This window comes from Seriola lalandi, unplaced genomic scaffold, assembly GCF_002814215.2.
Source record: "Seriola lalandi dorsalis isolate HSWRI2012SDOR001 ecotype SW California unplaced genomic scaffold, Sedor1 jcf7180002054671, whole genome shotgun sequence".
NCBI classification, from domain to species: Eukaryota; Metazoa; Chordata; class Actinopteri; order Carangiformes; family Carangidae; genus Seriola; species Seriola lalandi.
The window spans coordinates 884,657-899,667 of record NW_019525224.1 but is presented as its reverse complement, the minus strand read 5'-3'; the positions used below and the strand labels follow the sequence as shown (position 1 = coordinate 899,667).

Sequence of the window (15,011 nt, the reverse complement as noted above, 5' to 3'; positions counted from 1 at the left end):
ATCAGGGTTTTGCAGCACCATTCAAGATGCAGTAAGCTTCTTTTGCTCAAATGAATATCAACAAATTCTAATAAAAAGTGTTTTTCAGTACACTCGGCATTAAAGAACAGGATTTGAATTTGGAAAAAAACAGAGACAGTAATTCTTTGCTTCAGGAAATAGACTGACTCAGAATGAAATGGTAAAAGCTTACAATTTTTCTGTGTGTGTGTGTGTGTGTGTGTTGTTTGTTTGTTTGTTTGTTTGTTTGTTTGTTTGTTTGTGTGTGCAGGTGATTTCAACAGAGAAGTCGGGGAACCACATCTTCCGACTGACAGGCCCCGGTGCTGACCAGGATCCCAAAGGTCTCTTCATCATTGACACAGACACAGGAGAAGTGTCAGTCAGCCGCTCACTGGACCGGGAGGCCATTGACTCCTACAAGGTGTGTGTGTGTGTGTGTTTATGTGTGTGTGTGTGTGTGTGTCTGTGTGTATGTGTGTGTGTGTGTGTGTGTGTGTGTGTGTGTGTGCGCGCGCACGTACGTACGTGCATGTGTGCCTATGTGCTCGCCTTTGATAGATCTGGCGTTTACTGTGTTTGTGTCTGTGTTTTCCTCTCCTTTCTGTCCACCTGGGACTCTTTCTCTCTCTTCCTCACTCTGATTATTCGACACGTTTATTGGTCTCTATGTCAGTTTTGGTGTTTATGTAAAAATTGACTTTCACCAGTATCTTTTAAGCTAAGCATACTGGCAAATGGAAAACAAAAAAAACGTAATAGATCAGGGTAGGTTTGTGAAAGAGCACTTTGATTTTATGGAAATTGGCAGTGTTGTTTGGGAAAGGATGGACTTAGTATTTCGTCAGTTAGAAGTTGGTGGTTTCCTCTATGATAACACAACATTAGAGCCGTTTTGAGGTGCCGGCTGGGTTTGGTGCCCTCGGGGTTGTCTGCCTGACGGAAGCATTTTCCCTTAGAACACAAAGGAAGAGAGGGGCAGAGAAAATCTACTTTTTAAGTCAGTCACTTGATCTTATCCTGTTTTCTGAAACCAGACGTGAGTGAGGGTGTTCAGCTGGGTGCAAGCTGTTGATAAGCTAACTGGCTTTTGTAAAAACTCAGAAATAATTCACACTGTAAATACCAACAGATGTGAGAGGAGAGCAGGCAGGAGAGGAACAGAATGGAAGGCAGAGAGAAGCAAACACACAAAGACATATTCCCCAAATTTCTTTTATCTTAAAGTTATTTACAAGCACTTTTTGACACCCACTAACTGAGCATCCCTGTATCCGACATGAATAGAAACCATAGAAAAACAGATATAGCAAGACATCACCTGCAGTCCTCCTCTATGAATATACAATATGTTACTGTAAATATGGAAAGAAGAAATCCAGTAATAGAATAATTAGTATTTCATACTGTCATACCCTCTGTTGACATAGCACAGAGCTCACTACCTGGATCTGGATCCAGATGCAATCCTATCCGGACCCGGAACTACAACCTATAAATACTACTTTGATGTAGTGTTTCTATTTTAACCAACACAGCTTTTCTAGTCTTATGACACATGTGATGCTACTCAGCAACTGAAGTCAGTGAGCGACAGTGGGCGAGTCAATGGGCATTGACTCGCTTTTGGAGCCAGCCTCAAGTGGTCATTCAAGGAACTGCAGTTTTTGCCACTTCTGTGTTGGCTAAATTTTTCAGTCCTGGAGGTTGCTGCTTGGGCAGGACATGATGAAAGTGTTTAGACGAGACCTGCAGGGCTTTGGTGGGAAGACTTGTGCTAGAAGATGGAACAAGCAGCCACAAACTCCTGTGTGTCATCCTCCATGGAGGACCACCAGTACTGCAAATGGAGGAGGGCCACTGCAGGACCTGGAGCAGAGATTATCTGGGACAAAGAGGAGGTCATCTGGATAGTTACTGGGCGCTGGAAAATCACTGAGACTCTTTGACCTTACCCATAATGTCCCAGATTAGAGCTCCAACCACAGAAAAAGGGGGAAGGATCTCCTCTGTTTCTGCAGGGGTCCCCTCCTGAAACTGGAAAGTGAGGGTGATAAGTGTGATTCTTGGAATCTGGCGATAGGAGAGCGTGAAACGAAAGCGCATAAAAGAAGAAAGCCAACCGGGCTTGGTGAGAATTCATCCATTTTACGGTGCTTGTACATATATGTTCTAGATTTTTAGCATCAGCCCAAATCACAGAGGATTCCTCCCCATCAAGCCGGTCTCAACTCCTTCAATGCCAACACGACATAGGGCAGAGGTGAAGCGTCGCTTGAGCTTCTAACCGTGTGGTCCATAACCATCTCTTTGTTGGTTTGAGGTTCAAGAGGAATGCACAGAACGAAATAACCCTCTTCATATTCTTAAGAGAGAGCTTCCTGAATTAAGTTATTTCACCTAATCTGTAAATTGTGTGCCTCTTTCAAGTACTTGCACTGTATTAATTTGAGACTTTAGGCAGATACTTTTCGCACTCTGTCAGCATTGCTACTATAATTTACAAAACAAAGATTATAGACACACACATAGCGATGGCTACACAAGCACACACACTTTCAAAGCAACCATACTTATCTAATAGTTTTTGCTTATATCCTCAAAGTGTTGTGACAGCTCAGTGAAATAAAGTTTTTGGGTCCTTGGTGGCTATAACAAAAGTTGGCACGTAGAACTCCAGGGAAGAAGAGAGAATGGGGAAAAGAGGACAGCAAAGACGAGAGAAGAGCAGAGAATGAGGGTCTGGGGACCCTCTCCACAAAGATTTTACTGTGTTCAGAATGGAAAAGTTTAGTTCGGCACAGAGATATTTAAAGACACCATGAATGAGCAGAATCAAATGTGTCGAGAAAAAGAAAAATGAGGAAAAAGGTTGCAAAAATAATCTGTAGATTGAAAAAAAAAAAAAGGAAGGACCTGCACACAGACTGAAATGTGAAACTTAATATCAGGGTATATTTTAGTATTTCATTTACAGTAATTTTAAGATTTTAGATTGTTGCTGCCTTATCATGATTACTGTGCTCGTGACCTGAAAGACACATTGCATAACATTACAAGCCAATATTATCCAAACACAATTATCCAATCCAGAATTTATATCCACTCACATGGCTAGCAATTCTATTGCAAGATAAGGGTGATTTATTAGAGCAGCTCCAGATTTCATTATTACTGAGTACATTACCTGTCCAAACGTTGCTGATTCAGCTTTGAATCCCTTATCTTCCCTCACTTTGTTGTTTCCACAATGCAGAGGCTTCCGAACCAATATTAACCCTCATCTTTGACTGATTTGTCTCTCTGCCTTTTGCGTCCTTTGTTGCCTCAGATAGATACTACTTTTTACACAGGGAAGATAATGTTGGAGTTTGCTGTTTATTTGATTTAACTTTTTCAAAAATGGCATTCCAGTACATGTATTTTGCTGTTGATTTCAACACAATGATGGAAAACATGTGACTTGTCATGTGATGCCTTAATCAGAGCAAAGAAACTCAATACATTCAACTTGTCTCAGCATCAAACCCACTCCACCATGCTGTTGACTTAAAATAACATTAAGTTAACTAAAATGTGTTATTGATTTCAGCTTTAACCACACATAATGCATTTGACTTGATTATGTGTGTCTGTAGATGCTAGATTGAAAATAAGGCAAGACTGCTCCTCATATATCATATAAGTTCAGAGAATTTATTGAAGGCTTTAGTCAATGGCTAAATAATTCAACCACAGCGAATGAAACCAATTGTCACATTGGCCTGGAATCAATTATGCCATTTATCGTGTCCCAGCCATCACTAATGATCATCATTATTTTTAATCTGATAGTAGTAACACCTGAAGGCAAGCTGGTATGTATCTCTGTACACATACTGTACATGTGAATGCACCTGCACGCGTGTACACACGCGTGTACACACACACACACACACACACACACACACACACACACACACACACACACACATTGTACACAAAGGCACATTCATGCAGCACTTTCCATTCTGCCCTCCTCATCCTTTTCCCAACCAGGCCTGCGCGATATCTTGCTCTTTCTCTTCTTATCACAAGAGATAGTAAAGCTGTGTCCCAGTCAGAGCTTAGAACGAGGGGCTCCTATCATATGCACTTTCACCTATTTATCAATAGTCCGACACTGTGTGCAGAATGAAGACTATATCACTTTTTTAGTGCCTAGTGGTCCTGGCAGGCAATCCCAGTCACATTCATTATGGGTGTCTCTTTTCCCACTGCAGCTAATGGCTTGTGTGGGGATGAAATATGAAATATTCACTCTAAAGACATTTTATAGGCAAAGTGAATCTGAAGCTCAGGTTATATCACGATTATAGGACAAAGCTTTTTTTTATAATGTTAGATGTATTTAATCTGTTATCAATATTTTTATAGTAACAATACTTTCGAGGACAACTTGTATGTAATGGGGGTCTCTATTAAACGTTCTAGCGTGTTTGAAGTCATTGGTTTGTATTCCAAGTTAGAACTGCTGTTTTGGTTAGCATCTAGCTTGTGAAAATAGTGGGGCATTTAGCAGATAAAGAGCCAGATATTTTCCTCAGTAGTTAGTAGAGACCAATTACAGAATTAAAAGGAGGATTTCTGAATACATGACTGTTTCATAGCAAGTTCAGCATCATAGCTCTATCAGGCAATATGCCAATCTTGTGTTTATAGATTTATCCATAAAGAGAAATGATTGAACCTCATTCTGTTCCCCCTGGTGGCAGTTGTTTTGGACATAAAGTGGATGTTGCTTTGGATACAGATTGTGAACGCCTACAAGAGGTTAAATACCTGGGTCTCCACACCAGAAAGTAGGACCAGTCCTAGCCTGGTCAGATGCGTACACGAACTGATGAAGCCTCTTGGGTGAGAGGTGAAACGTCTTCCCAGACAAATAACCTAGTCCAGTTGTTTTCGATTTAAAAAACTCCTTTAGGATACTATGACCTGGACAAATGAGAATATACACAGGCTCATTGGATACAGATTCTATCGTTCTCTCCTCAGTGTGGCTCCTCCAGTTCAGGGTTATATGTCAATCTCATGTCTGAGCTGTCGGCTGTTAGTCAATACAGACCCTCTGGTGGTCCTCTGCTTAAGACTCTATGCCTTGTCTAACCACCTAAATGTGTGGACTCCTTAAGTGTCTTTGTCAGTATACACCAACGCATCAGTGTTCTGTTGTACATACAACTGAGGTTGTATTGAACGGACTTCCCACTTACCTCCACTCCCTTCTTTGCTTCTCCTCCTTATTTTATGGTATGATGATGATTGATTGCTATTGGCAAAGAAATGCTCCACCCTCCCCACAAGGTCATTGTATATCAAAATAATATCACCCCCGGCTTTGAAGAAATTAAATCAATAAAGTTGACTGGCTTGGTATCTAAGTGCAGTGGTCAGAGTTTTGGAGGCTCAGCTTGAAATATATGGACTCAGACACTGTTGCAAGTAAAAGCACAATGTAAACAAAACTTAGGTAGAAGAGTTAAGAAAAGTACAGTCTTCAGCATAACAACAGCAAGGGGTCAACTCAAAACAGATGGAAACTGGGAATTGTAAGTAGGCTATTACAAGAACCACAGATCCCAGCAAGGCAAGCAAACAAACAAACCCCTGACAAAATAAACATTTGCTGTGGAAGAACAAACAGACACAGTGATCAGCTGGGCCACATGTTCACAAGGATTTAATGTCAAACATTATTTTCTTATTAAGCTCAATTAGGGTGAAAATGAATGTTAATGAGATGGAAAATGGAGAGGAAGGGAGAGGGGTGCAGGGCTTATCACTGCGGTTATGACAAGCTTAGGTCGGGTTGAGAATGGCAGGGAAGGACTCTAATTGGCTTAGAACAGAGGAAGGATAGAAGGTGAAGTGATAAATAACAGTCTTGTTTACACAGGTAACAAGATGACCCTCAGTAATGCAGGTCATCACAACAAAAAGTGTGGTTAGTCCTTTGTACGTGCTTACATTGGAAATGCTGAAATTTGAGGTAGACAAAAAAGTATACAGCTACAAATAGTGCGGTGGACAATATTTTCAGGTTGGGTTTTATTTGTGACTTCCACATACAGGAAGCTATTATCTGTCTGAAAAGTCAGCCATAGCTCCGGAAACCGGGGTCTGTGGTCACAGGCCAATTTAACAGAATTACTATCTTTGATTCTGTGGTTTAGCCTGTTATAAGACACACATTTAAATTTCTTAGAAATAATGAAAATGAAAGACATCCTAATATTTAGATAGTTTTTTGGTTAGGCTTCTTTGGGATGTGCACCTCAGCTTGTGCCTTGCAGTAGAAAGTGGCACCCTCCCTTGTGATGTCCTTTGACAGCAGATCTAAAAGGCACCATACTCTGTTCCCTATATTCTGTCTGTCAAGCTGCAGAACACAGTGACAAAGCAAGGGCATACTAAAAAACACATATGGACCTATCTCAACTCCAGAAAGGCCAAGCTGTGAATTGACAGCTGTTTTGAAATTTAGATTTTTTTTAATATATCAGCTTTCAGAAAGTGTGAAAAGGTGCCCCGTCAAAACAGCTTTGTTAGGTTGTCAAACTGTATAAATAAAGCAAAACATTTTTACCTACATTTACCTATTTTTGACAGAGTAGATATCAAACTGTGGCATCCTGTGACAGATCTCTCCTATGGAAATTACTCTGACTGTGGCTTCTGACACTTTTTATAGTGACAGTTTTTTTTTGTTTTTAGTTTGTATAAAGCAACTAATGGATTATATATTGGTAGTCAGTTCACCAATAGAAATACAAGTGCCAGTTGCTAACAGCATTCTGGTCAATGTAGTCATCATTACATATACATACTAGATTCTGTTCAAACATACATGAATAACATTTGCATGAATAATATTTGACCAGAAAGACTCACAGCTCAAGCACAGCAGACACATTGTGATGTGGCCCTTGCACATTATGGTGCATGGTAAGAAAACTGTCAGTCATTTATGTGCATTAGAAAGCCGATTGTTTCATCATTAATGAGCTTCACTGTTGCTATACATGAGTGTATAGTTTTTGGGCAGGGGGGTTAAGGAACATGCTGACAGTTTGCTGGTATTCTCCTCAGCCCCTAAATTCCCTGAAAGGTCTGTATACATTTCTTATGAAAACGGTAGCAGCTATATACTAATCCCCTTTTTACACACAGTACACATACAATACAAAGATGCAAGTTAAAGCATTTCAGGGCAGGTTCCCTCTGATACTGTATTAAAATTCCTAACCTTGTAAGCATTAAATTGCTTTAGGCTTTTCATTTTTGCAGACATACAGAACACATAATTCCCACAATTTGCTAATTTGGTGAGTTTGCAGTATTTGATCCTTATACCTTGCAGCACAAGGCACAGATCTCATGGATGCCTACACGGTTTTGTTGTTTAATCAAATTTTACAGTCACTGCTCCCGTTTCTATCTGTCCTTTCCCTTAAACCTACTCCACTGTGGCTGTTTTCATCAGCTGTGGTGTCAGAGAGAGAGGATTTCTCATTAATCTGTCATGTTGCTGAGGTAGAAGGACTGTGACTAGGTGAAAGCCCAAACATTTGACCCTTCTGGTGGTTGCATACAGTACTTTGTGTATTTGTTTTGGTATATGTGTTTGTGTGTATTCTGCATCTCTGTCTAGATATCTTTATGTACAGTATATGTCCCTGCATACTCTTGCTCATCTTTGTGGATACTTTGTATATATTATATAGCCCACAGTGCTTAACTGCGTCTGAATGATTATACATTATCTGACATCGTCTCTGTTAGGAAAGAGTATTTTTCATTGATTGTTGATTGGTGCTTAAAATCCATTTATGTAGTAAACTACTTGACTATAAAAAGAGCAAGATAAAAAGATTAAGAGAGAGAGAGCAAGAAAGAGGCAGTGTGTGAATGGATGAGCAAGAAAGTGTGAACATGAGATAAAATAGTCTTCAACTGAAACTTGATTTAAGATTTAATTTATATTATGCATGTTGGAGGGTTTACGCAATTTCAACAGATGCTTGACAGCCAATCAGAAACTATTATCTGTAGCCACAACATAGGAAAGATGTATAGCTGTATACACTGTCTACATGTCTCTGAAGGGCTCGGCACGCAGAATTTATTGCTCGGAGTGTGGGCCATACTAATTAAATTAACACACAGTTTTTGTATTTGCTAACACAACTGCCAGATGTAATAAATAATTTGAGGGGCAGTGTGCCCCCACAAGAAAGAGAAAAGACTGTCAAGAGGACAGGAGCAGAAAGAAGAGAGGACCAAAAGGAAGTGAGGGAGCAGATGAGATATTAGATAAAGGGATATAATCAGAAGAATAACAAAAGAATAAGAATGAAAGAAATCAAATAGATAATTTTAAATTCATTAAAATAAACAGTAGATATTGCACATTCTGACCTATAATGTGCACATATACACGCCTACACACTGTAACAGGCATACGCCATTGTTTCATATAGCAATCTAATGCTATGTCATTTACGGTAGGTGTAACTTTATGAGCCTGAGGCCTGAGACAGGTGAAGCCTGTTGTCCAAATCCCACTCCTGTTTTCTGCTTGGCTGGACTGTAATTTCCTGGGCTTTGGAGAGCAGGATACGCTGCCCTGCACACAGGAAAACAGGCCTGATGTGCACTTAGTCCCTGTATGTGGGCAAGAGATAAAGGACACACACTTACACACGTACACACACCGGCAACACCACCACCACCGACCACCTTAGCAAAAATATCCTCAAGCCACCATAATAGCTGTTACCTTTAAGAAATATACCCACAATACTTTAATGCCACAGGGTCACACACCATTGCACTCCACTGATAATGCCTGTGGTCTATAATTTGTTATTTCACATGCATAATTGTCTACTTAACTATGTTTGCAACACTCTATTCCGTTGACACAGACACAGAAAACAGTATGTCCTTTCGCATTTGTCATATGGTTTATCAGACAGCTACTTATTTCATTGGTTTTTGAAATACATCTTCAGATGTAAGCAAACTTAAATAAAACGAATGACAAGAGGAAACTTTCTTTGACGCTCTTTTTGCAGTGCAGTTCAAAGAGATTTTCCTAAAAGTTTTAAACATTTTTCCTTTTCTAAAGCTTTCCTTCAGGTCAGGATCATTGAACTCTGAGGGTTGTGTCACTCTCCTGCTGTCCTTCTAGAAACCCCCTTAAACCCTTGCAGACATACTGCTGTGGCCCTAGTCCCAGATAACCTGATTAAACAGTAAGTGCCCTGTTGCTCAGCCTAAGGCATTACCGCTGCTAATTCAGCTTGTCCGCCGCCTGCTGAGGCACATGGCACAACCCCTAATGCACTCTGCTTTTGTAACAAGGCAGCTCCACTTTCAACTGAAGAGACTGGAAACAGAAACACCCCCAATGTTATCCACCAAAATGGCTGACATTGACCACAAAAGACGGGAAATGGACTGTAATGGCTCACTAGATTGTTACAATTTTTCCTGAGGGAGGCACAAAAGTAAATACTGTAAGAGACAAAGTCATGTCTGAGAATGATAGGCCATCTAAAAATGAAAACACATTTATTATTTACTCGCTCCTAAGTCAGCTGAAAGTCAAGTTCAAGTAAGTTGTATTCAAAGTTTCATCAGAATTGTTCCTCAAACTGTCTAAATATCCAAATTTTATAATCCAGTATGCCACAGAATTCTGCAGAAAATTTCTATTTTGGCCCACCATCACCATGAATCATTGTTCAGAAGCGACAGCTGATAAGACTTGCTGCCAGTGAATTTTGTCTTTTTCTTTTTTTTTTTAAAGTTATTTTTTGGGCTTTTTTGCCTTTAATAGACAGGACCGTAGAGAGACAGGAAATGGGGAGGCAGAGAGAGGTGGAATGACACGCAGGAAAGGGCCGTCCGATGCGGGAGTCGAACCGAGGACCAGCTGCAGCGAGGACTGTAGCCTCTATATATGGGGCGCCTGCGTAGCCCACTGCGCTACGCGACGCCCCGAATTTTGTCATTTTAACCGGCAAAAACGACTTGACCGCTGGCTACAAATGAGAAGCTGCTACCTGAGTGTTTGAGACTGTTCTCCCCAGAAGATCAACAGCACAAGTTGTTTAAGCAACTGCCCCAAAAATTCCACATGTTTACGTTCAAGTGACAAAGCCCCCTTGCAGCTCTAGTAATGGTGATCAGAGTAAAGGAACTTAACCCAAACCATGATCTTTTTCTGAACCTTACCAGCGTTGTTGTTGTGACTAAGTCAACCAAGCCTTAACCATAGCATTATGACATCATAAAACAGATGAATTTTTTTCAAAAGTGACTCATGATATCGTTCTGCTGATAGAGGCATCAGATCAGAAAACGCCTGTGCCTCGTTTAACTTGGAGGACTTGTTGGAATGTTTTGTACAGTTCTGTTTGCTAATAAGAGAAAAGAGTTAAAAGATTTAGTAACTGTTCATCGTTGTTGGTTCTCCATGTATTTGTAAGTCTCATTGGTGCAGCCAAATCATATTTTACATTCAGACACTGTAATTTACTGCTCAAATGTGTGAAATGCTCGAACGGTAGAGCCCAGCTGTCATAATGGAGACCAGCTTTGCAACACTAGCAAGCTGAAGAGAAAGAACAGTAGAGAAAGGATCAGAAATTGATCAGGTTTATTCTAGAAAATATTCTTCCATTACACTTTGCCTGGACCAGCCCTGAACCAGGCTCAAGACATCTCAAATTGTTAAAAACCTTACGAATTTTAAATTTGGTCATTGTTGCACTGATTAATACTAGTCCTTTAAATTTAAAATCATCTTAAGGTGCACACAAAGCACATCACAAATTTTGCCAACCACGTAATGTGCACTGTGACATACAGTAGATACAGTAGTTTAATAAAGTATGCTGTAAATAATGCAAAATGAGCACACTGTACAACATGTTAAGCTGTGACATATTTTTCTTCACCTTCCTATAGAAGGTTAAATATGAAATACGAACACAGTCTTTGCATAGAGCTGTCATACTGGTGGTATAGTTCAGTCCTGACTGCATCATATATTGCCCTCTTGTATGGACAAATATGAAACATTATAAGAAGTGGCGAAAATTGTAGCAGACAGATGAGCCTGGTTTTCCACCAGCCCTCCAAACAGTACCTTCAGTGCCAGACAAAAGGAGATTGAATTAAACCTTCGGAAAGGAGGGGGGCTATTTTGTACCGTGATACACCAGGGAGAGCCTTTGTGACTCTTTCAACACCTTTCAGAAGTAGGATTATTTTTTATCTTGCCAGACAGCCAGCTGAATGAAAGATCTTTCTTATCATTTTCTATCTTCTCTATACTTTTAACTCCCCCACTCTTTTTCACCTTCCACTTTAGTTCAATCTCTCTCCCTCCAAAGACCATCTATTTATATCTTCTTTGACATTCCAAGGGCCTCTTTTCTTTTGATGTAATGAGGAACATTTCAGATCAATGACTCTGGGATAAGAGACAAAAAAAGAGATCCACACGTAATACAATCTAATATTCCAAGAGCAGTTGTGTTTCCTGAAGAGCACAGTAACATCTTTTTTTTTTTATAATTTACTATTTCTAATATGTTCATGCTGCTAATGACTAATGATAAGGGTTATAAAACTAACTAAGACCAGCTTTATAACTTTATATTAGATGACTAAGGCATACACATTTCCATTTAAAGATTTAAGGCTGGTGACTCAAACAAACTGTGGATTTCATGAAAAGTTATGCTAAGAATTAATTATTGATTAAAATCTGCATTAATGTAAAGTTTTTGAGTGAGGATATGTGTTATTCCAGCCTGTAGAGTACTTGGGATGTTACTGGGATCATAATATATTATATGATAGATTTATATAGATATATTAAACTAAAATGACTGCAATTATTTGCGGCATGGGGTGAACCAAATCAAAACAAATTACTTACTGAGCTACTATTTTTATTATACCTCTAACTTGGATTTAATTGTGACCTTTAATCTAGATATTACAGACATGCCAAACAAATTGTCAGTGACAGAAGACTCAAGCAGAGACGTTACAAGAGAGAAACAAACCACTTCAAGAATCCTGAATAGAAAACTGTCTTATGCCAACAAAGACGTTGCATTACATATATCTCACCCCTCCCCCAATAAGCCAATTGTCTGCTCTATAACAACCAAAAGGGAAACATGTCTAGGCAATCGTTTTAAGCCAAACCCTTGCACATAGTAGAAGTATAACCTGTGGTAAAAAGGCATTTTTAAGGCATTTGACAGATTCTATACATGCAGTTTTTATTTCCTCTCGACCATTGAAATTGAAGTTATGGTTTTCTCCCCATTCATTCAGATGATGGGCTGGTCTTGTTAGCCTGAAATAAATACCTGAAGGGATTGCCAAGATACTATGGCAATACATCCAGTAGTTGTTTTTCAGTTATTTCACTCTGGACCGAAACAGTGAACCGATTTTACCACCCCAGAGACACTCCACTAGTGTGGTTAAAATGTCTCTGGAAAGCCTAAATCTAATAATTCAGGCTTAGGGGAAGTTTTTGATTCAACTGTTTTGGCTTTGATGGCGTAAAGTTGCGGCTTCACTCTGCAGAAAAATATGCTCCTCTGCAGAAACTGTCACCCATTCCCAGTTGGTCCTCCTGTGTCTCTCAGCGCCATAGTGAGAGCATGAAACACACTTGGCAGCTGTGCCTCCTTCTTGATGGCCTGCTCCCATGGCTTAATTTCACTGGTATAGAATTATTCCAGTTTTTGAAGGTAGATGCAGCATATGTGTACAGGACCGATGGATTAACATCCTCTTCTCCCAGTAGACTTTTCTAAGAGAAGCTGATGCCTCAAGGTCTAAGCTTTGAATGGAGTAGAGGAAATGTGAAGTGAAATTCCTCTGGGAAAATGAGGGTGAATAACATCCCTCTGTTGTTATCACATCTTGCTGTCGGATAAGGTTTATTAAAATTGAAAAGAAGACTGAAATGCTTCTACATAATGTAACATGATAAAATAAGATGAGGTTTGTCTTTGACCTCAACACAATGAAAAGATATTGTTCTAAGAGACTTTGTTGAAACACAATACCATTTCCAATTGCATATTATGATCCCTGTTTGAGTTCTTACGGTCAGTGGCGCTGCTAACTTTTCATTCTCCCCACAGTCATTAGGCTGTCAGGATTTACTGTTCAGATACACATCTTTGATGTATCTGCCCCATCCTCCAGCTTCTCTGTTTCTAGCTATTCTGATCTAACCAATCAAACTCATCTTGCTGGAGCTGCACTGTGAAGCAGATCAGCAAGTTTCGCAGTGATCAGATTATGCCCCCTTTGCAGCGTCCAAGGGAGAGCGGAGGGAGGGAGAGGGAGAGTTTAAGGGAGGGAAAGCTCTCCCTCCTGGGGACTGTCTGAACTGTGTCAGAGCAGGACCGGGGTTCTGCAGGGTGGAGCGCGGCCTGCTGATAAAGGCTGAGCCACAGGAGTGTTTGGGAGGTGCTGGCTACTATTCACCTTGGAGCTACCACAGAGCAGTTTCAGTGGGATCTTAAGAAAACGGCAGGCAGGCAGAGCCCCTTTGAATTCACCTCCCTAGGAAAGGGAGGACTACTTGAATGGCTCAGGAGGAGATGAATGCTGTGTGAATGTGAAATGAGGCGATGGCAGTGGAAGGCAACGGAGACGCTTCCATATGCATGACTCGGCCCCTTTTCACCACTTCCCTTTTTAGTCTTCCTATTCTTGTCTGTGTTTAAGGCTATGATAAAGCCTCCCCAGCTCAGCTACCTTTTCTTCCACTTCTGCTACAATAAGCCAAGCACCCGATTGACTGGGGCTTTAGTTCACACCCTTGCCTATATCCAACCCCTGTAATCAACCTAGCCTCTAATATGGACACAAAGGCCTTTCAAAACTCATCCTTGGAGACAGAGGATAGGTTAGGACATGCCATGGGATTTCAGAATCAAGTGTAGTTACTCTTATTCGTACTTGACCAGTTAAGTTACAGTTGCACACACTGTCTGTATTTGTGTGTGTCAGTGTGTTTATGTGTCTCTTCCAAATGGAGAGGAGTGTTTGTATGTTTCACTGATTCCTCTTGTCTGAGTTCGATTGCTCTGAAGCCTTTCCACGCTCCAGAGGCCCGAGTCACAGTCCTCTAACACCAACGTTGTGTCAGTATTTTAAAAAAGGAGATATGTTGGATGTCTGCTGCTGCACAAGTAAATGGTAATTGTCAATAACAAGCTTTACATGGATGAGGAAATCCTTTTGTTGCAATAGCAAGATTAATAGAAGATATTCATTATGAAGATATTCATTATGTAGCATCCATTTGGATTAAATTAACCATGGTCCATTCATGGAAAATAATCATATGAGGAACACTTAGATAATGAATAAGTACTGTCATTATTTGGAAAGAAGGTTGGCCTCAAAACAAACGGAAACCTCTCACCCATGGAGATGTGTCAAGGTCTCAGTGTGATAATAACAGAGCTAAAGCTTCTCCGACACAGTCTCAGAGAAAAAATGAAAATGAGGGGAAAGCAACTGCTGGAGAGATGCATTCACAGAGAACTTTAATTTTAACAAACAATATGGCTTGTCATCACAGACAACACTCTGAGGCTGCGGCCAGGTCAGATGATAAACAGGTAACGGTCAGAGTCTGTCAACTCCTCTGTGACTGATCTGGCACGAGCAGGGCCCATCTTCTCCAATTCTCCCTGCCTTTAATAAGTAATTTTCTCTCCAAATGAAATCATCGACCCTTCTTGCAACCGTACATGCTAATTTTCAACTAGAGAAAATATTTCGCTATGATCCATGATAGAGACAAAATAGCCTCCTCATTTTGCTAACAGGCAAGTGATGAGCCGTGTGAGGAATGCAGTGCCTTTTCATCTGACTTAAACTTCCCTCACTAAGCTACACACACACAC

At 40.3% G+C, this 15,011-nt stretch overlaps 1 protein-coding gene across 1 annotated transcript in view; it reads left to right on the top strand.

The window, feature by feature from the left end:
- cdh13 (cadherin 13, H-cadherin (heart)) overlaps nucleotides 1–15,011 on the top strand; it is a 310,913-nt gene that overhangs the window by 134,432 nt on the left and 161,470 nt on the right. The window contains exon 6 of the mRNA XM_087177984.1: nucleotides 272–424. Within this exon, the coding sequence (XP_087034110.1) occupies nucleotides 272–424 (153 nt within the window). The remainder of the gene's footprint in view (nucleotides 1–271; nucleotides 425–15,011) is intronic.